Source organism: Sinocyclocheilus anshuiensis, unplaced genomic scaffold, assembly GCF_001515605.1.
Source record: "Sinocyclocheilus anshuiensis isolate Anshui unplaced genomic scaffold, SAMN03320099.WGS_v1.1 scaffold991, whole genome shotgun sequence".
Classification (NCBI taxonomy): Eukaryota; Metazoa; Chordata; class Actinopteri; order Cypriniformes; family Cyprinidae; genus Sinocyclocheilus; species Sinocyclocheilus anshuiensis.
The window spans coordinates 652,826-673,107 of record NW_015547702.1 but is presented as its reverse complement, the minus strand read 5'-3'; the positions used below and the strand labels follow the sequence as shown (position 1 = coordinate 673,107).

General features: G+C 36.5%; 1 protein-coding gene and 1 pseudogene across 3 annotated transcripts in view; both read left to right on the top strand.

Moving 5' to 3' along the window:
* LOC107703900 (probable leucine--tRNA ligase, mitochondrial) overlaps positions 1–9,169 on the top strand; it is a 63,905-nt pseudogene extending 54,736 nt beyond the window's left edge.
* Positions 9,170–14,501: 5,332 nt separating this feature from the next.
* LOC107703922 (LIM domain-containing protein 1-like) overlaps positions 14,502–20,282 on the top strand; it is a 49,605-nt gene continuing 43,824 nt past the window's right edge. Inside the window, exons 1-2 of one of the 3 annotated variants that reach the window (XM_016506726.1) lie at positions 14,502–15,091; positions 15,226–16,302. In XM_016506726.1, the coding sequence (XP_016362212.1) occupies positions 15,234–16,302 (1,069 nt within the window). In that variant the 5' untranslated portion in view covers positions 14,502–15,091; positions 15,226–15,233. Of the gene's footprint in view, positions 15,140–15,212; positions 16,303–20,282 lie in introns of all 3 variants that reach the window. The other 2 variants (XM_016506725.1, XM_016506724.1) reach the window with 2 other exon arrangements.

The following is a 20,282-nucleotide window of genomic DNA, read 5'->3' as shown; positions in this document are numbered from 1 at the left end:
AACTTTACAGTAGGGATGAGCGATATGGGCTTAAAAATATATATCACGATATTTCTGGTATTTATTGCGATAACGATATCAATGACGATAATTCAGGGAATCATGTTTCTTTAGAGAAAAGTATTATCTTTCCTATTTTTACCCAAAATAGGGTGTTGTGAGCATTAACGAGTACACACGTAATGTAAAGACTGTTTAATTCAGGGGTGCCCAAACTCGGAAGTACATTAAAAATCAAGTACTTTTGTACTTTCACTCGAGTAAAATTGAAAACTGAGTACTTTTACTTTTACTGGAGTAATATTTTGTAATACGGATCTGTACTTTTACTCAAGTACTTGATTTGTGTACTTCGTCCACCAATGGAAGTAATATACTGACAACGCTCCAGGAAGGTGTTCAGTTATCGCTGAATAAAACGCACAAAGGAGATAGAGACATTTTAACTGATGAAACTTGAGGAAAATAAACATACGATTGCACAAAATATATGGTTTATCTGTGTTCTTCAATCTTGGGTATTTTTATAAGGAAAGTATATTTATAACGCAATGTTAATCGACATGGCCTCCTCCTCAATTTTACGTCCGCCTTCCGCGATGTCGCTCCGCACTGTCGCACACAGAAATATGTTAACAACTAGACTTTATCGTTATTATCGCGGGAAGACTAATTCTTATCGTGGGGAGAATTTTTACCGGTATATCGCAAACGATAAGATATCGCCCATCCCTACATTACAGCTGCCAAAAATATAACTTTTGGGTTTTTTGTTATTAAAAAACAAATAAGCAAGCCCAGCCCAGGTGATGCAAAAGTAACTTAATGCATTACTTTCCATAAAGAATAACTAAGTAACACAATTAGTTACTTTATGTAGTAACATAATATTATAATGCATTACTTTTACTTTCCCCAACACTGTCCCTGATACACTGATGGTGTTTTTTGGTATTGAATGAGTACCATATTCATGTACCACAACATTTATTGATTTCGATGGCAGTGCCATTTACGAATTGGTTTCCTTTCAGTTGAATTTGTATAGTTTTATAGTTGGTCCTGCCTCACAGGAAGATGAATTGTATGTATTGAATTACAATTCAATGAAATTCAACACAGACAACAAAAATATTTTTATATTTTAAAAATTTATTTAATCTTGAATATCGGTGTTGGGGAATGTTACTTTTGGAAAGTAATGCATTACAATATTGCATTACTCTATAAAAAAAGTTACATTACTTTTACTGTTACTTTTATGGAAAGTAATGCATTGCAATACTTTCGCATTACTTTTTGTCACCTGGGCTGGGCTTACTTATTTGTTTTCTTAATAACAAATAACCCAAAAGTTATATTTTTGGCAGCTGTAAAGGCTAACAACATGGGGAAATGATAGCTGTCAGTCAATAAGTGAGGAAACAAAGTAACATAACTAATTACTAATAACTCAGATATTTTGTTGTAAATTAAAAAGTAATGTGTTACGTTACTAGTTACTTAAAAAAGTAATTCTGATTACATAACTTGTAATTGACTTGTGTATGATAACATTTATGGGTGATTTGTTAATTCAGCATTCGTTTTGCATCATCAAAACACATTCAGTTCAAGAATAATTATTAATTGGGCATTCCCAGTTCAGCTCTGAATAGTGTGGATTGGTACATTCTGATGACAATACAAAATTGCTAGTACGATGCTATTAGAAAAAAAAAGTGACTCAGGATGAAAGTGAATAATTGTGAGCTGGGTGAAAAGTCGTGGAAATACTAGTGGTGAAGGGGAAAAAAGGAAACTCTTGGCCCCTGTTGTCCGTTCCATCACATCCTGCTATTGTCACACACACACACACACACTGTGTGTATGTCCCGTAAGGAAAAATGAACATGCCCACATGCTCTGATAACACTGACTGATGCTGACCAGAAGATGTGTAACTATGTGACCAAACGTTGCTTGTTAAGGATATGTGTGTGTGTGTGTGTGTGTGTGTTCTCATGGATTTAGAGGACCTTAATGTTCCACAGAAACAATATAACAGCATGGAACAACATGAGGATAGTAAATAATGTCAGAACTCATCTCATTTTTGGGTGAACTATTCCTTCTTGTCCCACTTCCTCCTGTACTTATGCACACACACAAACACACGCTAAGGACAAGCGGAAGTGTACATCCTTCCTGAAGGCCATGCTGAGGTCAGACACAGGTTTCTAAATTCGGACGCCTGTTTATGTGCTGGATCATTCTCTGCCTTGTTACAAAACAGTTATTGCTTTTGCTGTCCAGTTTGGTGACACTAGTGGATCTTTAACTCTATAAAGCATACTTTATCATATTTTTAAAGCCTGTAAATGAACAAAACTTTGCTGTAAACAAATCTACTACGTCTTCTGTCATTTGATTGAGGCCTTTTAGCAAAATTGTGTAAATATCCACCTTCAGAATGTGCTTCCTGTGTCTTTTTGCTGTGAAATCTTTACTGAATTGTATCAAATAAACATAACTTTTATATTGTTTGTAATATTTCAAGATGAACACATACTGGGCTGAAGCAACTTTTAGCTCTACTTGATTATCCATGCATAGGTTTTAGGAAAAATCATGTTCAAATGTGAGTCTCAAATATGATCATCAGGCTTTTGAGGAATGTGTATTTGTTCATCTCTCAATCATCATTGTATTGCATTGCATTATATGTTTTGATCATTAAAACAAAGCATTTAAATATCACTAAGACATTATTGGGAGATATAGAGTCATAACTGGTATTTATATCATTATGTACTGTAAGTGTCTGCTATACTGTTGTAAAGATTTCATTGATTTACATTACAAGCTATCAGAATTTCATCTTTTTATGTTTTTTGGCTAAATAAATACAAGCAAGCGCTCAAAAATGGCATATTTTTGCTCATTATAAATGATGAATAATGTAATAATAAATAATAATAATAAATCCTTAATGTATGAGCTCTGTAATCTTACTATATATGAGCCAAAAAAAGCCTGATGATGATTAATTTGATGAAGTATTAATAGATTATTGGTGTTCAGACTATGTGACAGTTTCCTGAAACCTCTCTCAGGTTTGTCTCAGGTGAGGAATCCTCTAGGAAGTGTGCTGTCGGGGAAGGGAAGTGTGCTTCAGCAGCCGTGGCCTAGTGTGGATCCAGAGTACCTACAAACACCCGACACACTGCAGCTGTCCATATGGGTATGTCACACGCACACACACACACTGAAAACACCCCAAATACATTTTATTTACAGCATTATTTTGAAGAATGTTGCCTTTGAGGAAATTAAATCCACAGCTGATGTTGGACAAAAACTAAAGTGATAGTTCCCCCAGAAATTAAAATTTGCTGTTAATACACTCGGCCTCAAGCCCTTCAAGACATAGGTTACTTTTTTCCTTAAAGATTTTTTTTTTAGCTGAAATTGTGATCCTGGATGATTCATAAAATGCAATGGCTACCACCACTTTAAGAGTAAAAAAAAGCATCACAGGCAACACAAATTAATACCCATCTCTCCTGACGATATATTGAGGTCTTATGAAGTGAAATAATCAGTCTGTGCAAGAAACTGTACACTATTTACAACATTATTACCTGTAATCCAGAGCCTCAGACAAACAGAGAAATGTGATTATTTTCCAGAAACTGGTTGTTTTGAACCGTTTGTTTCAATTAACTGATTCAAATAACAGATTCACCAGTTATGTAATCATACAATTACATCATGTATACACAATCATATAAAACACCCTATAATGACATGAAATGTGGATGTTGTACACGTCTCATGTAAAACATCCACATAAATAATGTTCAGTTTCTTGCACAGACTGATTGTTCCGCTTCATAAGACCTCAATATATCATCAGGAGCGATTAATTTTGTGTTGCATGATATGCTTTTTGACTCTCAAAGTGACAGCAGGCATTGACTTGCATTGTATGAATCACCAAGGAACACTGTTTCAGCTAAAAATCTTCTTTAGAATTCTACTGAAGAAAAAAGTAACCTACATCTTGGATGACCTGAGGGTGAGTAAATGAACAGGAAATTTCTGGGTGAACTATACCTTTAATTTAATTTGTTCCCTGGGACAATGTGAGCGGTGCTTGTTTGCAAAAAAATCACTTCCACAAGTCTAGGCTGTTCTGTGTACTTTACATCTTTACTAAATACTTAGTGTTAGGAGTTGATCTAAATGACTATAGCCTTAAGCATGATCAGTTATTATAGTGATGCAGGATTTAGCAAACACAACCTTCTCTCAAACGAATCGGTATCTCAGTATTTTTGCGGTATTTTCTTGTCATCGGGATGTTTGTATGCAGAATATTCGGTACAGGATGTTCTCTGGGAAAGTGGTAAAGGGAAAGTGTTTACCTCCAATTTAAAAGCCTGTATTTCAGTACAGTCTGTCTGTAATTTGTGCATGTGTGTGAAGGGATTGGCCTCTGAATTTGACGTGACGAGTGAACGATTATTACAGACTTGAACCATCTGGGGCTAAAATCTTCTTTGCATGACTATCTTTTGAGAACTCGGGCAAATGTGTGTCTCTACTTGCCCTCATGCATCTGTCATTGGTATAAATTAGTATATTTATGCTACCTTCTAATGTCTCGTTTTGTCCAAAATCCAAGACAGCATCACTTGCAGAATTGCATTCTTAATGGAGAAGACAATCCCAGAATCCATTAAAAAAAAGATGACAGATGGGAAATGGTTAGTAAAGTATAGATAAAATTAGTTCATTTTTTTAATATGTCTGTGTACTAAAAAAAATCTTGAGCTTATATTGTATGAAGCACATAAAAGTATTGTGTTGTTAGCTATTGTTAGCCGTTCACACCATGAATTCTGAGTTTGCATCTCACAATTCTTACTTTTCTCAGTGTTCTGAGTTTAAATCTCATACAGTTTTGAGGTAACATCTCACAATTCTGTGAATTCTGAGTTCTCGGTTCTAATCAATTCTGAATCACGTAATTCAAAACTAATTAGGTTTGAGTTAACTTTTTTTGGGGGGGAATATTTTTTGGAATGTTAACCATGAATGTGTGCTTTTTGTCCATGTGAACAAATTGTGAGAAAAAAGTCGGAATTGCAAGACGTAAACTGAGAGTTCCAAGAAAACAAACGTCTGAATTATGATAAACCTGCAATTTTGAGAAAAATGTAATAATTGCAAGATTGAACTCAAAAAAAGAGAGTCAGAATTGTGAGAAAGTCAGAATAGTGGGATAAAATGTCAAGCAGATCCATAGGAGCTTTCATGTCTTAAGGGTCAATTTTTCAAAATTGAGATTTATACATCATCTGAAAGCTGTACAGTTTAATATTTCAGTCATTATATGTGACCCTGGACCACAAAACCAGTCATAAGGGTAATTTTTTTTTTCTATTGAGACTTATGCATTGAATTAATAAGCTTTCCATTGATGTATGGTTTGTTAGGATCGGACAATATTTGGCTGAGATACAACTATTTGAAAATCTGGAATCTGAGGGTGCAAAAAAATCAAAATATTGAGAAAATCATCTTTAAAGTTGTCCAAATGAAGTTCTTAGCAATGCATATTACTAATCAAAAATTAAGTTTTGATATATTTACAGTCGGAAATTTACAAAATATCTTCATGGAACATGATCTTTACTTAATATCCTAATGATTTTTGGCATAAAAGAAAAATCTATAATTTTGACCCATACAATGTATTTTTGGCTATTGCTACAAATATACCCCAACGACTTAAGACTGCTTTTGTGCTCCAGGGTCACATATGTTCTCATTGGCTGGTTCTGCATTCAGACAATTTTATGAATTTTCTTTTCACAATTTCTGAAATCTCAACCAAGCAGAACAATGTGTAACAATCTACTGTTGCCAGATATTGGTTACCAAAACTCACCTGAATGCAGTTGATGTCAAACTAGCTCAACTACTGTAAATCAAATTAAGAAAAAGAAAAATGTTAAATTCTCATGTTTTTTGTATTCACCCACTTTTTTTGACACACACAGTACACATCTGGCAACATGAGATAAAGACGTAGCTACCATAACAGTTACAAAGATGAATAAAATCAGGAAATTAATCTCCAAATGGAGATGTTACTGCATACTCGGTTGAAATAGTACAACCCAGAAGGCTTTGCTGCGCCCGCGCTCTGCCAGGCCTCAGGCTGGCACCAGCCTGCTAGTATTTTAGGGAATCCCCTGCTTTGTGCGGGTGGCTGAACTACTTTGGGAGTCATAATAACAGGGATGATTTTCTCCCATGATGCAGTCCAGCTGTCTGGGTGCGTTTCATTTCACCACAGACACACTGAGGAGCAGATGCATCAGAAGACCAGCTTTAGTTTCACACAAACCCACACACAAAGCTAACAGCAGATGCAGAAGCAAGGTATCCACCCTTAAAGGTTTTGTTTAGTCATCCCAGAATATGGCATAAGCACTTTAACACACAGTATGTCAATTTAAAAAAAACTAAAACTACTGCTGATCAAGAGGAAAACAATTTTACCCATATTTTGTCCTCCAGCATAAAGTATTAAACTTATATGTGCAAAGATGCTTACACACTAGAGAAAGCTCTGACAGAGCATTTGATGAATATGCATTTTGAGGATGTGGAAAGAGCAATGTCAAGTTTTAAACCAGGCAGGAATAAAGCATATTGATTTCTGAAAGCACTTTTCTCAACTTTCAGTTGCAGTGACAGGGTGTCACTTTTGCAAAGCCTTGAGAGTTTAGAAAATAGATTGAGCCTAGATTTTGGTGAAAAAAAAAATGTTTTGTGTCAGTTTTTTTATTTTTTTTAATAAAAAATAAGCAAGCAAAAAAACATCTGGAGACCACAATACAGACATTGAGTTCATGGTGCACATGTAAAAAATATTTTTTCTTTCAATTTATCTATACTTTTTTATTTATATAGATTTATATAGATTTATATTTAATTATATAGATATATATATATATTATTATTTTATTTATTATATATACTTTATATACAGTATATCTAAAATGTGTTTGTGTGTGTGTGTGTATACATATATATTTCTGTCATGACAACTCTCGGAGGGATTGGCATGGTAATGTACATGACAATGTTAATATATTTGGTCTTGGCGAAATAGATCTGCTACGCTGCTGCAGCAGAGCAAGTACCGAGACTTGCTACTGCCAATACATCCACAACATGCTGCTGTGAGCATGTAAGGAATACTGCTGCTGCACATATAACATACATGAATAACCCCCCACAAAGCAGGAGACACAGAAATGAACAATACAAGCCAATATGTGCATGTTGCTGAGTATAAGGATATAACTGCATCAGCGTACATACATGTGCCCACCCACACACATGAAGATTAACAGACAGGAACAGAACAAGACATCCCCCACAAAGTAGATCTATCGACAAGACTAATAAGAGCCATGTGAACCACATGTATTACTATCAATGTGCACCTGGGCTACCACGCCGACCGGCTGAACTCTAATCGGACTCTAAACTCTAATCTCTAAAATTTTCTTTCAATGGTTTTTGGATTGTCTTCTCCATGAAAAGCTCTTTGAAAGTTGGGCCAGTAAGAAAACAACTCTCAACTTCCCACAACATGAGTTTTATCTGACGGACAATCAAATGGGCAAAAAAAAAAAAAAAAATCCCTAGACTTACTGTGAAGAACTTGAATCTAGAGAACAAACAGGTTCCATAAAATGTCAAAATTTAGTTTGTCATCGTTTTGCATCAGTCAGACTTGCCTGTTTTTGGTTCAAAATAACAAAATGTAAAACCACTTGTTTAATTGATTATCTTCAGTTTCTAACCTTTCAGATGTCATCAGTGTTCTCTCTTTTTTTGTCCTCGGATCACTAATAAGGCGTGTGGGAGTGTATCTGTACCTCGTGAAGTGGCTCAGGACGCACAGAAGGTTCAGGAACTGGTGCTGAACAGCCCTCTGGGTGCCCGTCTGCTCTCTTAGCAGGTCATTAAGAAGGCCATCCTCTCGCCCAGAATGGCCCTCATCTACTTCCTGGAGGACGAATGACATGATGTGCCTTACAGGAGTTCTGATTTCAGAAAGGACCGTACGTGAAAAGACTCTGATATCCACAGAGCCACGTCAGGAAAACAGCTGGTTGAGGATTTTTGAAAAGGAAGCAAAGAAGGACAATGGTGTACTTAGTAATTTTTTCAGTTTTACAAGATGTTCTTTTTGAGTTGAAAATGAAAACGGCTTCGCTCTTTGCTGCTAAATAAAGAGGAGTTTAGGCCATTTTCAGTTTATGAGATACATTTTTTGTACCCAGCCCCAACTCTCAGCCCTCGTCACCTCAGACTCCAGGCCGGTCTGGCGGTGTTAGTGTTTTGTAGCGAACTATTTCTGAACGCCCAGTTTTAGCCTGACATGACAACACCTCTGCTCTGACAGACCTGCACTGCCTGAAATGGAGATGTGGAGGTCATGCTGTGCTTTCAGACAACAGTGGGATTCCTGCTGGGTCTCAGAACCAGCGTCTCATCAAACACTCATTTACTGTAGCTGACTCACTGTCCTGTATGGAGTCTTTAGTTTTTTAACATCCTGGCTGTGGTGTTAGAGCACGTACACACTGAAAATCACACAATGTCAAACACTGTCAAGCAAATGATTTCAGTGGGGACGCTGCATCACAAGTACACTGAGAAAACATTTTTTTAGGGTGAGGTAGAAAACAATAACAATTTACACTAAAACAAAATTTGAGAAATTGTTGATGCAACTCTGTGCATCTACGTGTTAACCAATAAGAATTACTTCCAACATACTTATTTACACATATACACATTTCTATGCATCAATGCGCATGCGCTTTTACCAGTTTATGCTTTGATAATAAACAAGCAAGTAAAGTTTGGAGTGGATCTTTGGATAAAAGCATCTGCTAAATGAATAAATGCAAATGCAAAGCAGAAATAAAATGGCATCGTAAATAGTGTTTTTCAAGCCGTTTCATATAATGCACATGCACATTAAAGTCGCTAACTGAAGTCGCATCAGATTTTTTTTGCCCAAATTGCAACTTGCATGTGACTGAAGTGGTTTATCAAAAAAAAAAAAGTAGGACATAGACTTGATTCTGTGCATCAGTTGCTGATTGGATGGAGGCAGATCTGAATTTGCTTCTTTGAATCTTCTTTCTTTGTTCTGTGGAACATAAAATAAGATATTTTGAGGAAAGTCTTAGTGTTTTTTTTGTCTGTATGATGGTCAATGGTGACCAAAACTGGTAACAAAAACAGGGGTGAGTAAATAAATGATAACAGATTTTTAATTTTTTCATAGTAATACTAGATAATTAATATAAGTACACTGTAAAAATGATTTTTCTGTACATAAAAGAAAGATTATTAGAGTAGGCTATGTTTCCAAAGAAAATGCCATTTCAGTCTTTCTACTTAAAAAAACGACCTAATGCAATGTTACTTGATGTTTCTAAGTATTTGTAAGTATTATTTTCTAGCAATTTCTGAGTGAAAAGAGTTTCAAAGTAGGCCTAATCCGTTTTTTTTAAGTGTACACAATAGGCATAATTATGGAAGCCCGTTTCCGCCACTAAATAAAAAATAAAACAAGGTAATTGCGACTTTTTATCTCACAATTCTGACTTTTCAGAATTGTGTGACACGCAACTGCGAGTTATAAAGTCAAAACTGTGAGTTATAAAGTCATGCAATTCTGACTTTCTTTTTTTCTCGGAATTGGGAGTTTAGGCTATATCTCGCAATTCTGAGAAAAAAAAAAGTCATAATTGTGAGATACGAATTCGCAATTCCGAGAAAAAAAGAAAGTCAGAATTGCGAGTTTATATCTCGCAATTCTTACTTTATAACTCGCAGTTTTGACTTTATAACTAGCAATTCTGTAAAAAAAAAAAAAAAAGTCATAATTGTGAGATATGAACTCGCAATTGTCAGAAAAAAAGAAAGTCAGAATTTCGAGATATAAACTCGCAATTGCGAGAAAAATACCTCGCAATTCTGACTTTATAACTCGCAATTGCGTGTTATAAAGTCAAATATAAGGTATTGCAAGATATGAACTCGCAATTCTGAGAAAAAAAGTCAGAATTGTGAGGTAAAAAGTCACAATTACCTTGTTTTATTTTTTATTCAGTGGCGGAAATGGGCTTCCATACATAACAGATATGATCAAAAATGTATGTTCAAAATAATCTATTGCAATAAAATGGAATCATACATTTTGGGTGAACTATCCTTTTAATTTTACGTTAATGAGCCTGACATCTGAAACCATATTTCCATTTTTAGTGAATTGTCAGGACACATCATATGAAACCATAGAACAATTATCTGAAGGTAACGAATAGATCCCTCTTTTATAAGATTACTATTAGACCGCTTTAGGAATGCCCATCATTCCCTTTGGAAATGAGAACGGATAGACTTGAGTCATCACATTTCAACACCAGAGTAATTTGGCCCCATTTTCTCAGTCTCTGCAGCCCAACCCAATGACACAACGCACACTGACACCGCGCTCGAGTTAGCGCCTCGCTGAATGGGTTTGGACTGTGTTGCTTTATGTGTTGAGTGTCTGACCTTCTCCAAATGCATCAGAGAATATGTTTCTCAGTACTTGAGTGAACAATAAGTTGGGAATGGGCATAAAGGAAGCCTTTCATGTCAAATGAAGTGTTATGCCTTTAGGGTATTGATGTCCTGGGACAGTCGCTGACAGTACCTCTGTTGTTTGGAAACATTTTTTGCCCTGTTACTCAGTAACCACACATAATTCAGTCTGAAATCGATCCACTTTGCTGTCCCTTATGGCCTTATATAAGTGACTCTCTAATAAAACACTGTAGAATAATTTCCCAGAAGTCCCACATTCCTCAAATGTGCTGACTTTAAAAAGAGGAAGGGATTTTTTTTTTATCCCAGATGACTTGATATTTTTAGAGTATTAATTTCCTGTGTGTTGTGTCTTTTCGTATTGTGTTACTGCATTCACATTAGTGGTCTGTTATATTCTTCTAGTTTCATTTATTAGTTGTGTTTGCTAAAGCAAGCAGCACTATTACTATTTGAATACTTAAGGTTAAAGAGATAGTTCACCCAAAAATGAAAATGCTGTCATTTACTCACCCTCATGTCATTCCAAACCTGTAAGACTTTCTTTGTTCTGTGGAAATATGAAATAAGATATTTTGAGAAACGTCTCACAATGGAAGTCAGTGGTAACCAAAACGTTTGGTTACCAAGAATCTGAACAAATCCTTATACCTAAGTATTCAACTTTGGCACAACTCTTCGTACAGTTTCTTCAAATCATGTAACTTGTTAAAGGGAGGTGTGTTATTATTTTTCTAAAGAACCAGATGACTGATTATTACTTGGCAAGCGATAAAACAGGCAAACCAAAATCACCCAAAGTGGAGGAGTCCTAAGAACATGTACTATTGACAATCAGGGATTCAAAATCTAACTTAAACTCATAAATAACACCTTTAAGCACATACTTTTATGTCAAATATGTAAAATATTTAACATTCTGCAGTATTTGTAAGTTATTAAATAATAAAGTATTATAACTGATCATGCAAATTTTCAGATTTTCTTGCTTTGAAGCACAAAATATTTTTTGCATTATGGAAAACATGATAATCAGGAAATTCTAAACTTCATATCGATTTTTAAAATCAACTTTTCACTCAAATTTATACTTATACCATAACAGCTCTCAGACGGTTAGAGCCAACTGTTTGTCAATTCTGGTCTACAATAATGCATAACCATTGTCAGCAGCTCTACAGTGGCCCCAAAAAGTATTTGGACACATTTGTCGACACTTACGAATGTCTGAATGTTGTTGCAGATACAAAATATCTAACTAAGTGGAATTTTGTTTCAAGAAAGATAGCAAGAGAACACTGTTCAAGAAAAAATTTTTCTCAAAAAGCTGGGTTGATAAAACAAGTCTCAAAGTGAAGAGAGGTGTGAAACATTGGAACACATTCATATGTGACAAACAACACCTGTGTAAACATGACGGTAACTGATTAAAAATCACTGTCACAGCAGTTAATGAAAAGTCATAAAATTAAGAAGTAGTTTTAACCTTGTGCGGTCTTCGGTCACTTCTGACCGGAGAATTTTACATTTTGAATTTTAAAAAATCGTAGCTTCACCAGAATGGTACGAAACTTGGTGACTTTTGTGGCACTTGGACACACACTTGTACACAGACACACACACACACACACCTATGAACTGGTGTGACTGTAACACTGCAACTATGTAAAATAAAATCAATAATTCAACTACAATGCAGTAAAAAAGTGGACAGCAAGGAAGGGGTTACACTAAAACATCAAGAGTGTAAAACAGATATATCCACTCACATACACACACATACAGAATTATACATACTCAAATGAATTGGTATGGCTATAACCATATAGCCAAAATGAGTCAGAAGACTGAAATAAGAGGTTAAAATCAGATCAGACCTAGAAGGATTAAGCTCTGATAAAGCATTCCTGTAAATTTTTGTTACATTTTTATAGAATTTTAATGTTTTGTGTAACAAAATGCTTTCTGTGTTCAGGTTTAAATGTAGTAATAATAATGGAAAAACCTACACTTCAAATCAACATTTAAAACAACAAAAAATATAAACCTTGACAAAAAGTAGTCTTTGAGAATGCCTTAATATTAATTTAAATCCCCAACCTAATAAAAGTAAACAATGATGTATAAAAACAACTAGGGAATTCACAAGCCTCTCTATAGAGTCCTATACTGAATCTAGAGGTTACAGGTTTTTCTTTTTCTTTTTTGCTCTCACCAGGAAGTGCTATTCTCCCTTTAAAAATCTAGTCTCTATTTTAATCTGAAATACTGCATTAATTGAAAAATAATTGTAAAAAAATATATGTAAAAAAAATTAATATTTTCAATGGGAAAAATTGATCATAATTATTGCATAAATATCAATTACTAGCATAACATTTTCTCTAAATGCAAAAGAAACAAATATTATTGAACAAAAATATATTAGATTTATTTTACTGAAGAAAAAAAAAGTTACATTTCAGGTGTCCGGTCACTTTTGACCGCGAAGACCATGAGTGTGACTCCCAAATGAGGAGCGCACAAGAGAAAAAATTACAGTATTTTAATGCAAATGACACCTGCTTTTATTTGTAGCTAATGCAAAACCATTTTAAGTGCCCACATACTACTACTACATGTAATGTTACTGGACGTGTGAGGTGTGTGCTTAGGGAAAAGCATTTCTGTCCCTCTTCATGCTGCAGATAATGTTGCTGTGTAGGAATGTTTGGCTTGTGGAGTTGATCACATGAGTCGTGTTATCCCTCACTTCACTTTCCTCTTCACAACATCATGGTTTGGTTTGGCTACTGGAACGCTCTGAAATGTCTTCAGATGGGACCTGTAAGGCTGATCAGCATGGCGCTGCGATCTCCACATTAACCACCAAACACGTGTATGATGTGTGCATATAATAGTTTTACATTGTGACGCATTTGAATATTATGCATCGAGTTATGCTTTGAAAGATTTGAAAGCTATAAAGAGGAAAGATTGTCACTTACATTTTGGTTTGTTCATCACAGAGATGAATGACTTCAAGTATTGGAATATAGCTATAGTGCATGTACTTGTATGAGCCCGGTCTCATGAAAATGCGTATAAATAGTACGCCAAATAAAAACGAAAACTCGTGGTATTGATACGCAAAAATGGACTTTGGCGTGCATATGATACGCATGTGTTTGGCGTGCATATAATACGCAGTTTTCGCGTGCATATGATACGAAATTTGTTGGCGTGCATATGATACGCAGTTTTCGCGTACATATGATACGCATCTACCCCACAACCCTAAATCTACCCATTGCGTAGCATATACACGCCAAAGTCCATTTTTTTGCGTATCAATACCACGAGTTTTGGTTTTTATTTGGCGTACTATTTATACGCACTTCCATGAGATCGAGTTGACTTTTATGGTGCTTTTTGCCATTTTTGAAGCATTGAAAAATTATGAAACATGAATTTTAGGGACTAAACAGTAAATTCACAAATTAAATGAAAACCTTTCATCTAGCCTATGCATTTTTTTTAATCTATCCATTCGTTCATAGCCCAAATGATCAGGCTGATTCAGGCTCGTTCTTTTATGATAACACTGGAGTTTTGCTCCAGTCCAACAGACCAAGTTGACTCCTCAAGTAACCTTCTCAAATTAAACGTTAGATGTCAAATTCACTGTAATATATCAAATGAAATGCTGGATTATTTCCACATGTCTTGTGGTGAGCAAATTCTCTTCAGTGTAGGCTACTTTAATCATGTGAAGTTACAACGCAACCACACGACAGCAGAGAGTCTTTACACGTCTCTTTCAAGCACAAGCTCTCTAAAGCCCCAAAAGACTGATCTTGGTTATTTAGCTTATAGGGATCCGTGTGAATAACCTGCACGCGGACACTGTTTTCCTCTAGGCGCGCTCGTGAACTGCACAGCTGGTCTCGCGCTCTCGCGCTTCTTCATTCACAGCGGGACTCGGCGGAACTCGCTCAGTTTCTCTCAGTGAGCAGAAGAGTTCACTAAAGGAGCCGTTTAAACTCGCTGTCGTCCACTCTGGAGTAGACTTCGTTAGATGTTAGAGTTTAGGTCGAGTTTCAGTCGATTTAAACGGAGAGCTGCCTCCGAAAGTTACAAGAGCAGTTCTGCGGGTGTAGCCTACGTTTCTTTTCACTCAGCTGTTAGTTCGTTTCATAGTAGATTTTCCTTCTTTTTGTCGCTGTCTACAGTTAGTTTTATTTACAGGTTGAGAAAATGCCGAGAGGTTTTTCGTCGAAATAGCTTTCCCGTCACGCGTGGTAAACTTATTTTCGCGGGTCGGCTATTTTAGTGGATTTAATCTGTGTCGTGTGATGTTTGCTGTGTGGAAACCTAAACTCTTGACTTGGCTTTTGCAGTTTTTACTGATCTTACTGGTGGCTTTTCACAGGTGAATAAGTTTGTCCAGCTATTCCCCATCAATTTCCCATCTTCAATGGTTTGTCAAAATTTAACGCTGGAGATCCTCCGCTGACAGAAGTCGTTAAAAACTTTCTTTCTGAGTGTTTCAGTTCGTGTTTCCAGTTGCAAACATGGATAAATACGACGATTTGGGACTTGAGGCGAGTAAATTCATCGAGGACTTGAACATGTATGAAGCATCGAAGGACGGGTTATTTCGCGTGAAGAGAGATGCGGGAAACAACCCGGATTTTGAAGAAACCAGAAAAGTTTTTGCCTCAAAGATGACCAAAATACACATACAGAAGCAGCAAGAGGAGATGGCAAGAAACAGTTTGGCAGCAAGGATCAATGGAAGTAATTCAAAAGTGTCAGATAACACATTTTACACCAAAGACAGACCACCCATCAATAGTTATAGACAGGGTGGTGAAGCAGCAGCCAAACCACCCATCATGTCTGGACCAATGGTTGGCACTGCCAGTGTGACTCCATACATATCTTATGACGGACAAAAGCATCATTCGGCCAGCTTACCTGATGGATCCAGCAACAGGGCTTATGACGTTAAGGAGACTGGTAATGCTGTTAACCCAATACCAGTGCCAGCCCGATCAGCACCCTCTACCAGCCCCCCTGGCACATGGGCATCAAGAAGCGGTTACCCGTCTCAGGCGCCATCGTATCCTTTCTCAAACAGTTCCTCCTCTTCTAGCTCACCTGGAGCGGGTCAGAATTATTCTCCAGTGTCTCAGGGATTCCCTCAAACAGGGAAGTCTCCCTCTCAGTCGCCCACAGGAACGTACAGGGAAGTATATCACCAGCCTCAACAAGTTAGCCCTGGGCCGCACTGCCAACCAAACTCTGCCCAGTGGCCTGCCAGTGGACTGACATATCAAAACGGGGGAGCTCATAATATTGGCACCCCCTCCCCTACCCAGGTGACCCAACCTCGAGGGAAGCAAGGTGAGCCATCCCAACCCAAGAGCTCTGCACCCGGTAACCCGACAGTGCCCGCTTTTACCCCTGTTGAGTCGCCCCATGATGAGTCTTCAAGCCATTCTCGGGCGCTCAAGCTGCCATGCCAGACCCTGCATGTACAGACAGATCAGGGGCCATCTGCAGCTGAAATAAAATTAGAAGCTCTAACTGAACGCCTGGAAAAGGAGATGGACGACCAGCCAAAGGCTGAGTACTTTGGTAAGCACAACGTGATCACTGCCAGTTTTGTGTTTTTATATTTATCTTTTTCACATCTGCAATTGTGTTTAGCAGCTTGCTGATTGAAAAACCCTCTGCCTGTTTCCACTTGACCTTCACTCTATATGTGTGTGTGTCTGTGTGGTTCTTGCCACAATGAGCCGTACATTCAATTGTATGTGAGTGTGCGAAATAACGATGTAGCCTAGATCCCTGTTACCAGTGCTTTTCCAGGCTTTTTCCTTTCCAGAAACTATTCCTGGACCTGCTTTTTTCTAATCTGTTGTTAATTTCTTTTATTTCATTACATTTCAGTTATCAAAGGCAGACTTTGCTGTTACCTCTTTTCTTTTTTTTTTATTGAGCTAGACTGTGATCTGTGGGAGTATGTTCAAGCTAATGGATATTTCTCACACTAAGGAAAGTTTCCTCCCTGTCTCGTGGTGCCCGCTGAGTATGAAACTTCCCTAAACCAACATTGCCATCCCCATTATCATTCACTCTGTGGGCAGTGGGCCTGCAAAACTAGTCTATATTCATTCACTTTTGTCTCTACACAAGACCTACCAATTGTCTCTGGCAGACAATATTACAAACAAACACTCAAGGTATTTTATTATCTTTCATGCTCGGTGTTGAATTTAGTTTCAGTTTACTTGTTTGTTTACAAGTTTATTGACCTAAGACTAAAAGGATTTATGGTTAAAGTGCAGGTATATACTTATGGAGCTCAGGACGATGGCATATTTAAAGAGGTAGTTCACCCAAAAATTAATATTGTCGTTTACTCAACCTCATGTCTTTACTGTATGAGTTTCTTTCTTCTGTGGAACGAAAAAGAAAAAAAAAATTGAGAAATCTTTTGGAAGTCAATGGGCTCAAAAGTTGTTTAGTTTCCAATATTCTTCAAAATATTTTCTTTTGTATTTCACAGAAGAAAGTAGTGTTGTCACGGTACCAAAATTTCAGTATTCGGTACCGATACCAGTGAAAATCCACGGTTCTCGGTACCAATTTTGGTACCAAAGCAAAACACAAAAACATGCTAATTGAACAACATTTTTATTAATAACGTTAAACAAAAATTAAATGTACAAACCCAATGCCATTCTTTATACTTATTTAAAAGTGTTTCAAGTTTTCCCACAGGTAATAAAAGTATGAAACAAGTAAACAAGTTTCACCCAAAATTTCTGACGGACTGATATGACATAAACACTGTTAACCATACATTTGTACATTCTCTAACACGCATATTTTGGTTACACAGTTCATTTAAAAGCCTCTGGTGTGTAAAAATAGTAAATACCATTATGTCCTCCTGTTTTTTACAGTAATAAAAGTTATAGGAGCATTAAATAGTTAACAAAGAAATAATTTTGAACAAAATGAACAAAATGAATTCTAATGCTCCTTATATTAGCATTAGCCGCGCTTATGCAAACGATTAACTACGTATATGCTAACGGCGATGTTTATTTCAATCCGAAATTCAAATTAAAATATGGAATAATATTCATTACAGAAGCTCTAAATATTAAAAATGTAATTGAAACTTACCTGCTTGAACTTGATCGGGGTGTTTTGTTAGTTTGATGCGTTTCCGCCACTGCTTTTAAGAAGAGGTTGCCAGGTTTTCACAACAAAACCCGCCCAATCGCGTTTCGAGGGGGTCCACGTTAAAAATCGCGTTCCGAGGATAAAATACGCATGTTTTGGCGGGGTTCCCCAGGTAAAATTCGCATTCCAGGGGCTAAATATCACGTTAGTGGGGTCGTTTTTCAACCCGCGGACATGAAAAACAACCCGCGGCAACCGTGTTAAAGCAGCCCAATTCCGCGGGAAAACCGCGGACTTGGCAACACTGGAAGAGGATAGCTTTCTGATAGCGCATCAAGAACCGGGTTGACCGGGTACTCGGTACCACCGGTACTTAAAAAAACCTGGTACCGTAACGTTTTCATTTTTTTAGTACCGACTTGGCACCGAAATACCGGGTCTTTTGACAACACTAGAAGAAAGTAAGTCTTAGAGGTTTGGAATGACGTGAGTAAATCATGACAGAATTTTCTTTTTTGTGTGAACTATCCCTTTACCACGATGCAAAAAGAGTGAATATCAACCAGTGTCTTTATAGTTTTGTGTTGGTCAATTTTCACAGCTTTTTATCCTCAAAGTTTTTTTTTTTCCTTTGGAAAGCCATATTTTCAATATTTTCATATTTTGTCTGAACATTCAACACCAAGGTACTCAAGTACAACCCATCCAATGGTCTGTACTGTGATTATTCGCAGCCTTTAAATTAAAGATGCCATCTATCCTGAGTGAGGTCCATAAACAAGTGTAACACCGTGAAGCCTAAATAGACTTCTAAAATACGTAAAGAAAACGTGGGTGGTCTCTGTCTGAAAGTCACCACATGACAAAAGGTCACGTGAGAAGGAGCAGAATATCATTTGGAACCTATTAATGAGCCTATGTTTCTAAACTAGTTCAGTATGCCAGCTTTAATGGCTAACAGAAGAAGCTGACAAGTGTTGACATCTGATGTGCTTGTCTTCACAGTTTCCTCTGTGTTCTTGAAAGTGTAGTCTCTGATGGTGCATTGAGCAACGTTTTATTGTTTTCCTTGTCTTAATATTCATACTTGAATATAGTAAAAGGGTGAAAAAAATATCAAAGGGAATCAGTGCACCCATAACTGAATGGATTATAGGTTTTACTGCCATATGGATAAAGTGCATTGGAGATATCAGTGCAGAATAGTTCTCAGATATAAAGCGTGATGGTCTAGCAGTCCCTAGTTGCACTTGCTGTTTCCATTGAGCTCTAGTAAATCATTCAGTCTTGCTAAAGGAATTTCCTGCTGGAAAAGCATATAGAGCCATCGTAGAGTGTGTGAACTGTACTTTGGCTTGACAGTCACTCTCTCTCTCTCTCTCTCTCTCTGGTTCATACTAGAACATAGATTGAGTGACAAATGCTGTCTTTGGCCTTGCATGAACTAAACAAATCGAGGATTTTTTGTATACTGAGGAGTGGGTGAATAAAGTCAAATATCAAAACGTCAAATATCATTCAGGCCATAACAAGTATCTTTTGGACAATAGTAGGACTGCAAAACGATTAATCATGATTAATCGATTCAAAATAAAAGTTTGTTTACATATGTTTGTGTTCTGTGTATATTTATCATGTATATATAAATACACACATGTATATATTAAGGAAAAATATGTTAAAATATTTATATTTATATACAATATAAGTTATATACAAGTGTTTACATACAAAAACATACAATACATACAAATATTTGTTAAAATATATACATATGTGTGTATTTATATTAGGCGTGGAACGGTTCAACTTACTCACAGTTTGGTTTGTATCACGGTTTTAGAGTCACGGTTTCGGTATGTTTCGGTATGTGCTATGTTAAGGCAAAAAATATACTGTCAAATAAAAATAAAGAAAATAAGAATAATATAACTACAAGCAACAGCACAAATAAATACAATAGAGTAAAGATACAAATAAAATAAACGGTGATTTTCAGGGTTTTTTTTAGGTAGGTCTAACAGTTTTAGGAAAAGAAATTGAATAAAGTAATGAAATGTAAAACAGCATTGCATATTTGACTATAATTTAAAGATTAATCTTTATTAAAGTTACAAAAGCTATTCACTCAAAAGCAGCGAGTAATTTTGTTGTTGTTGCTGTTTGATTAATATTAAGAAAGTGCTGTCACCTTAAGAGAATGCACTGATACAGTATGTTCACTATGTCTGCTATAGGATACTTACCAAGACGGGCATTTTGACATAATTTTTGTGTGAATTTGTCCATTTAAACACAATACTTCAGAGAGAGCTTAATATTTGCGCGCATTCTGAGGCGCTGGTTTGCGTGCTTCGGATGAGCTCACGCACAAATCTTCTCACTGTGCGCGCGAGCTCGCGTCCTCTGGCTCTTAAATG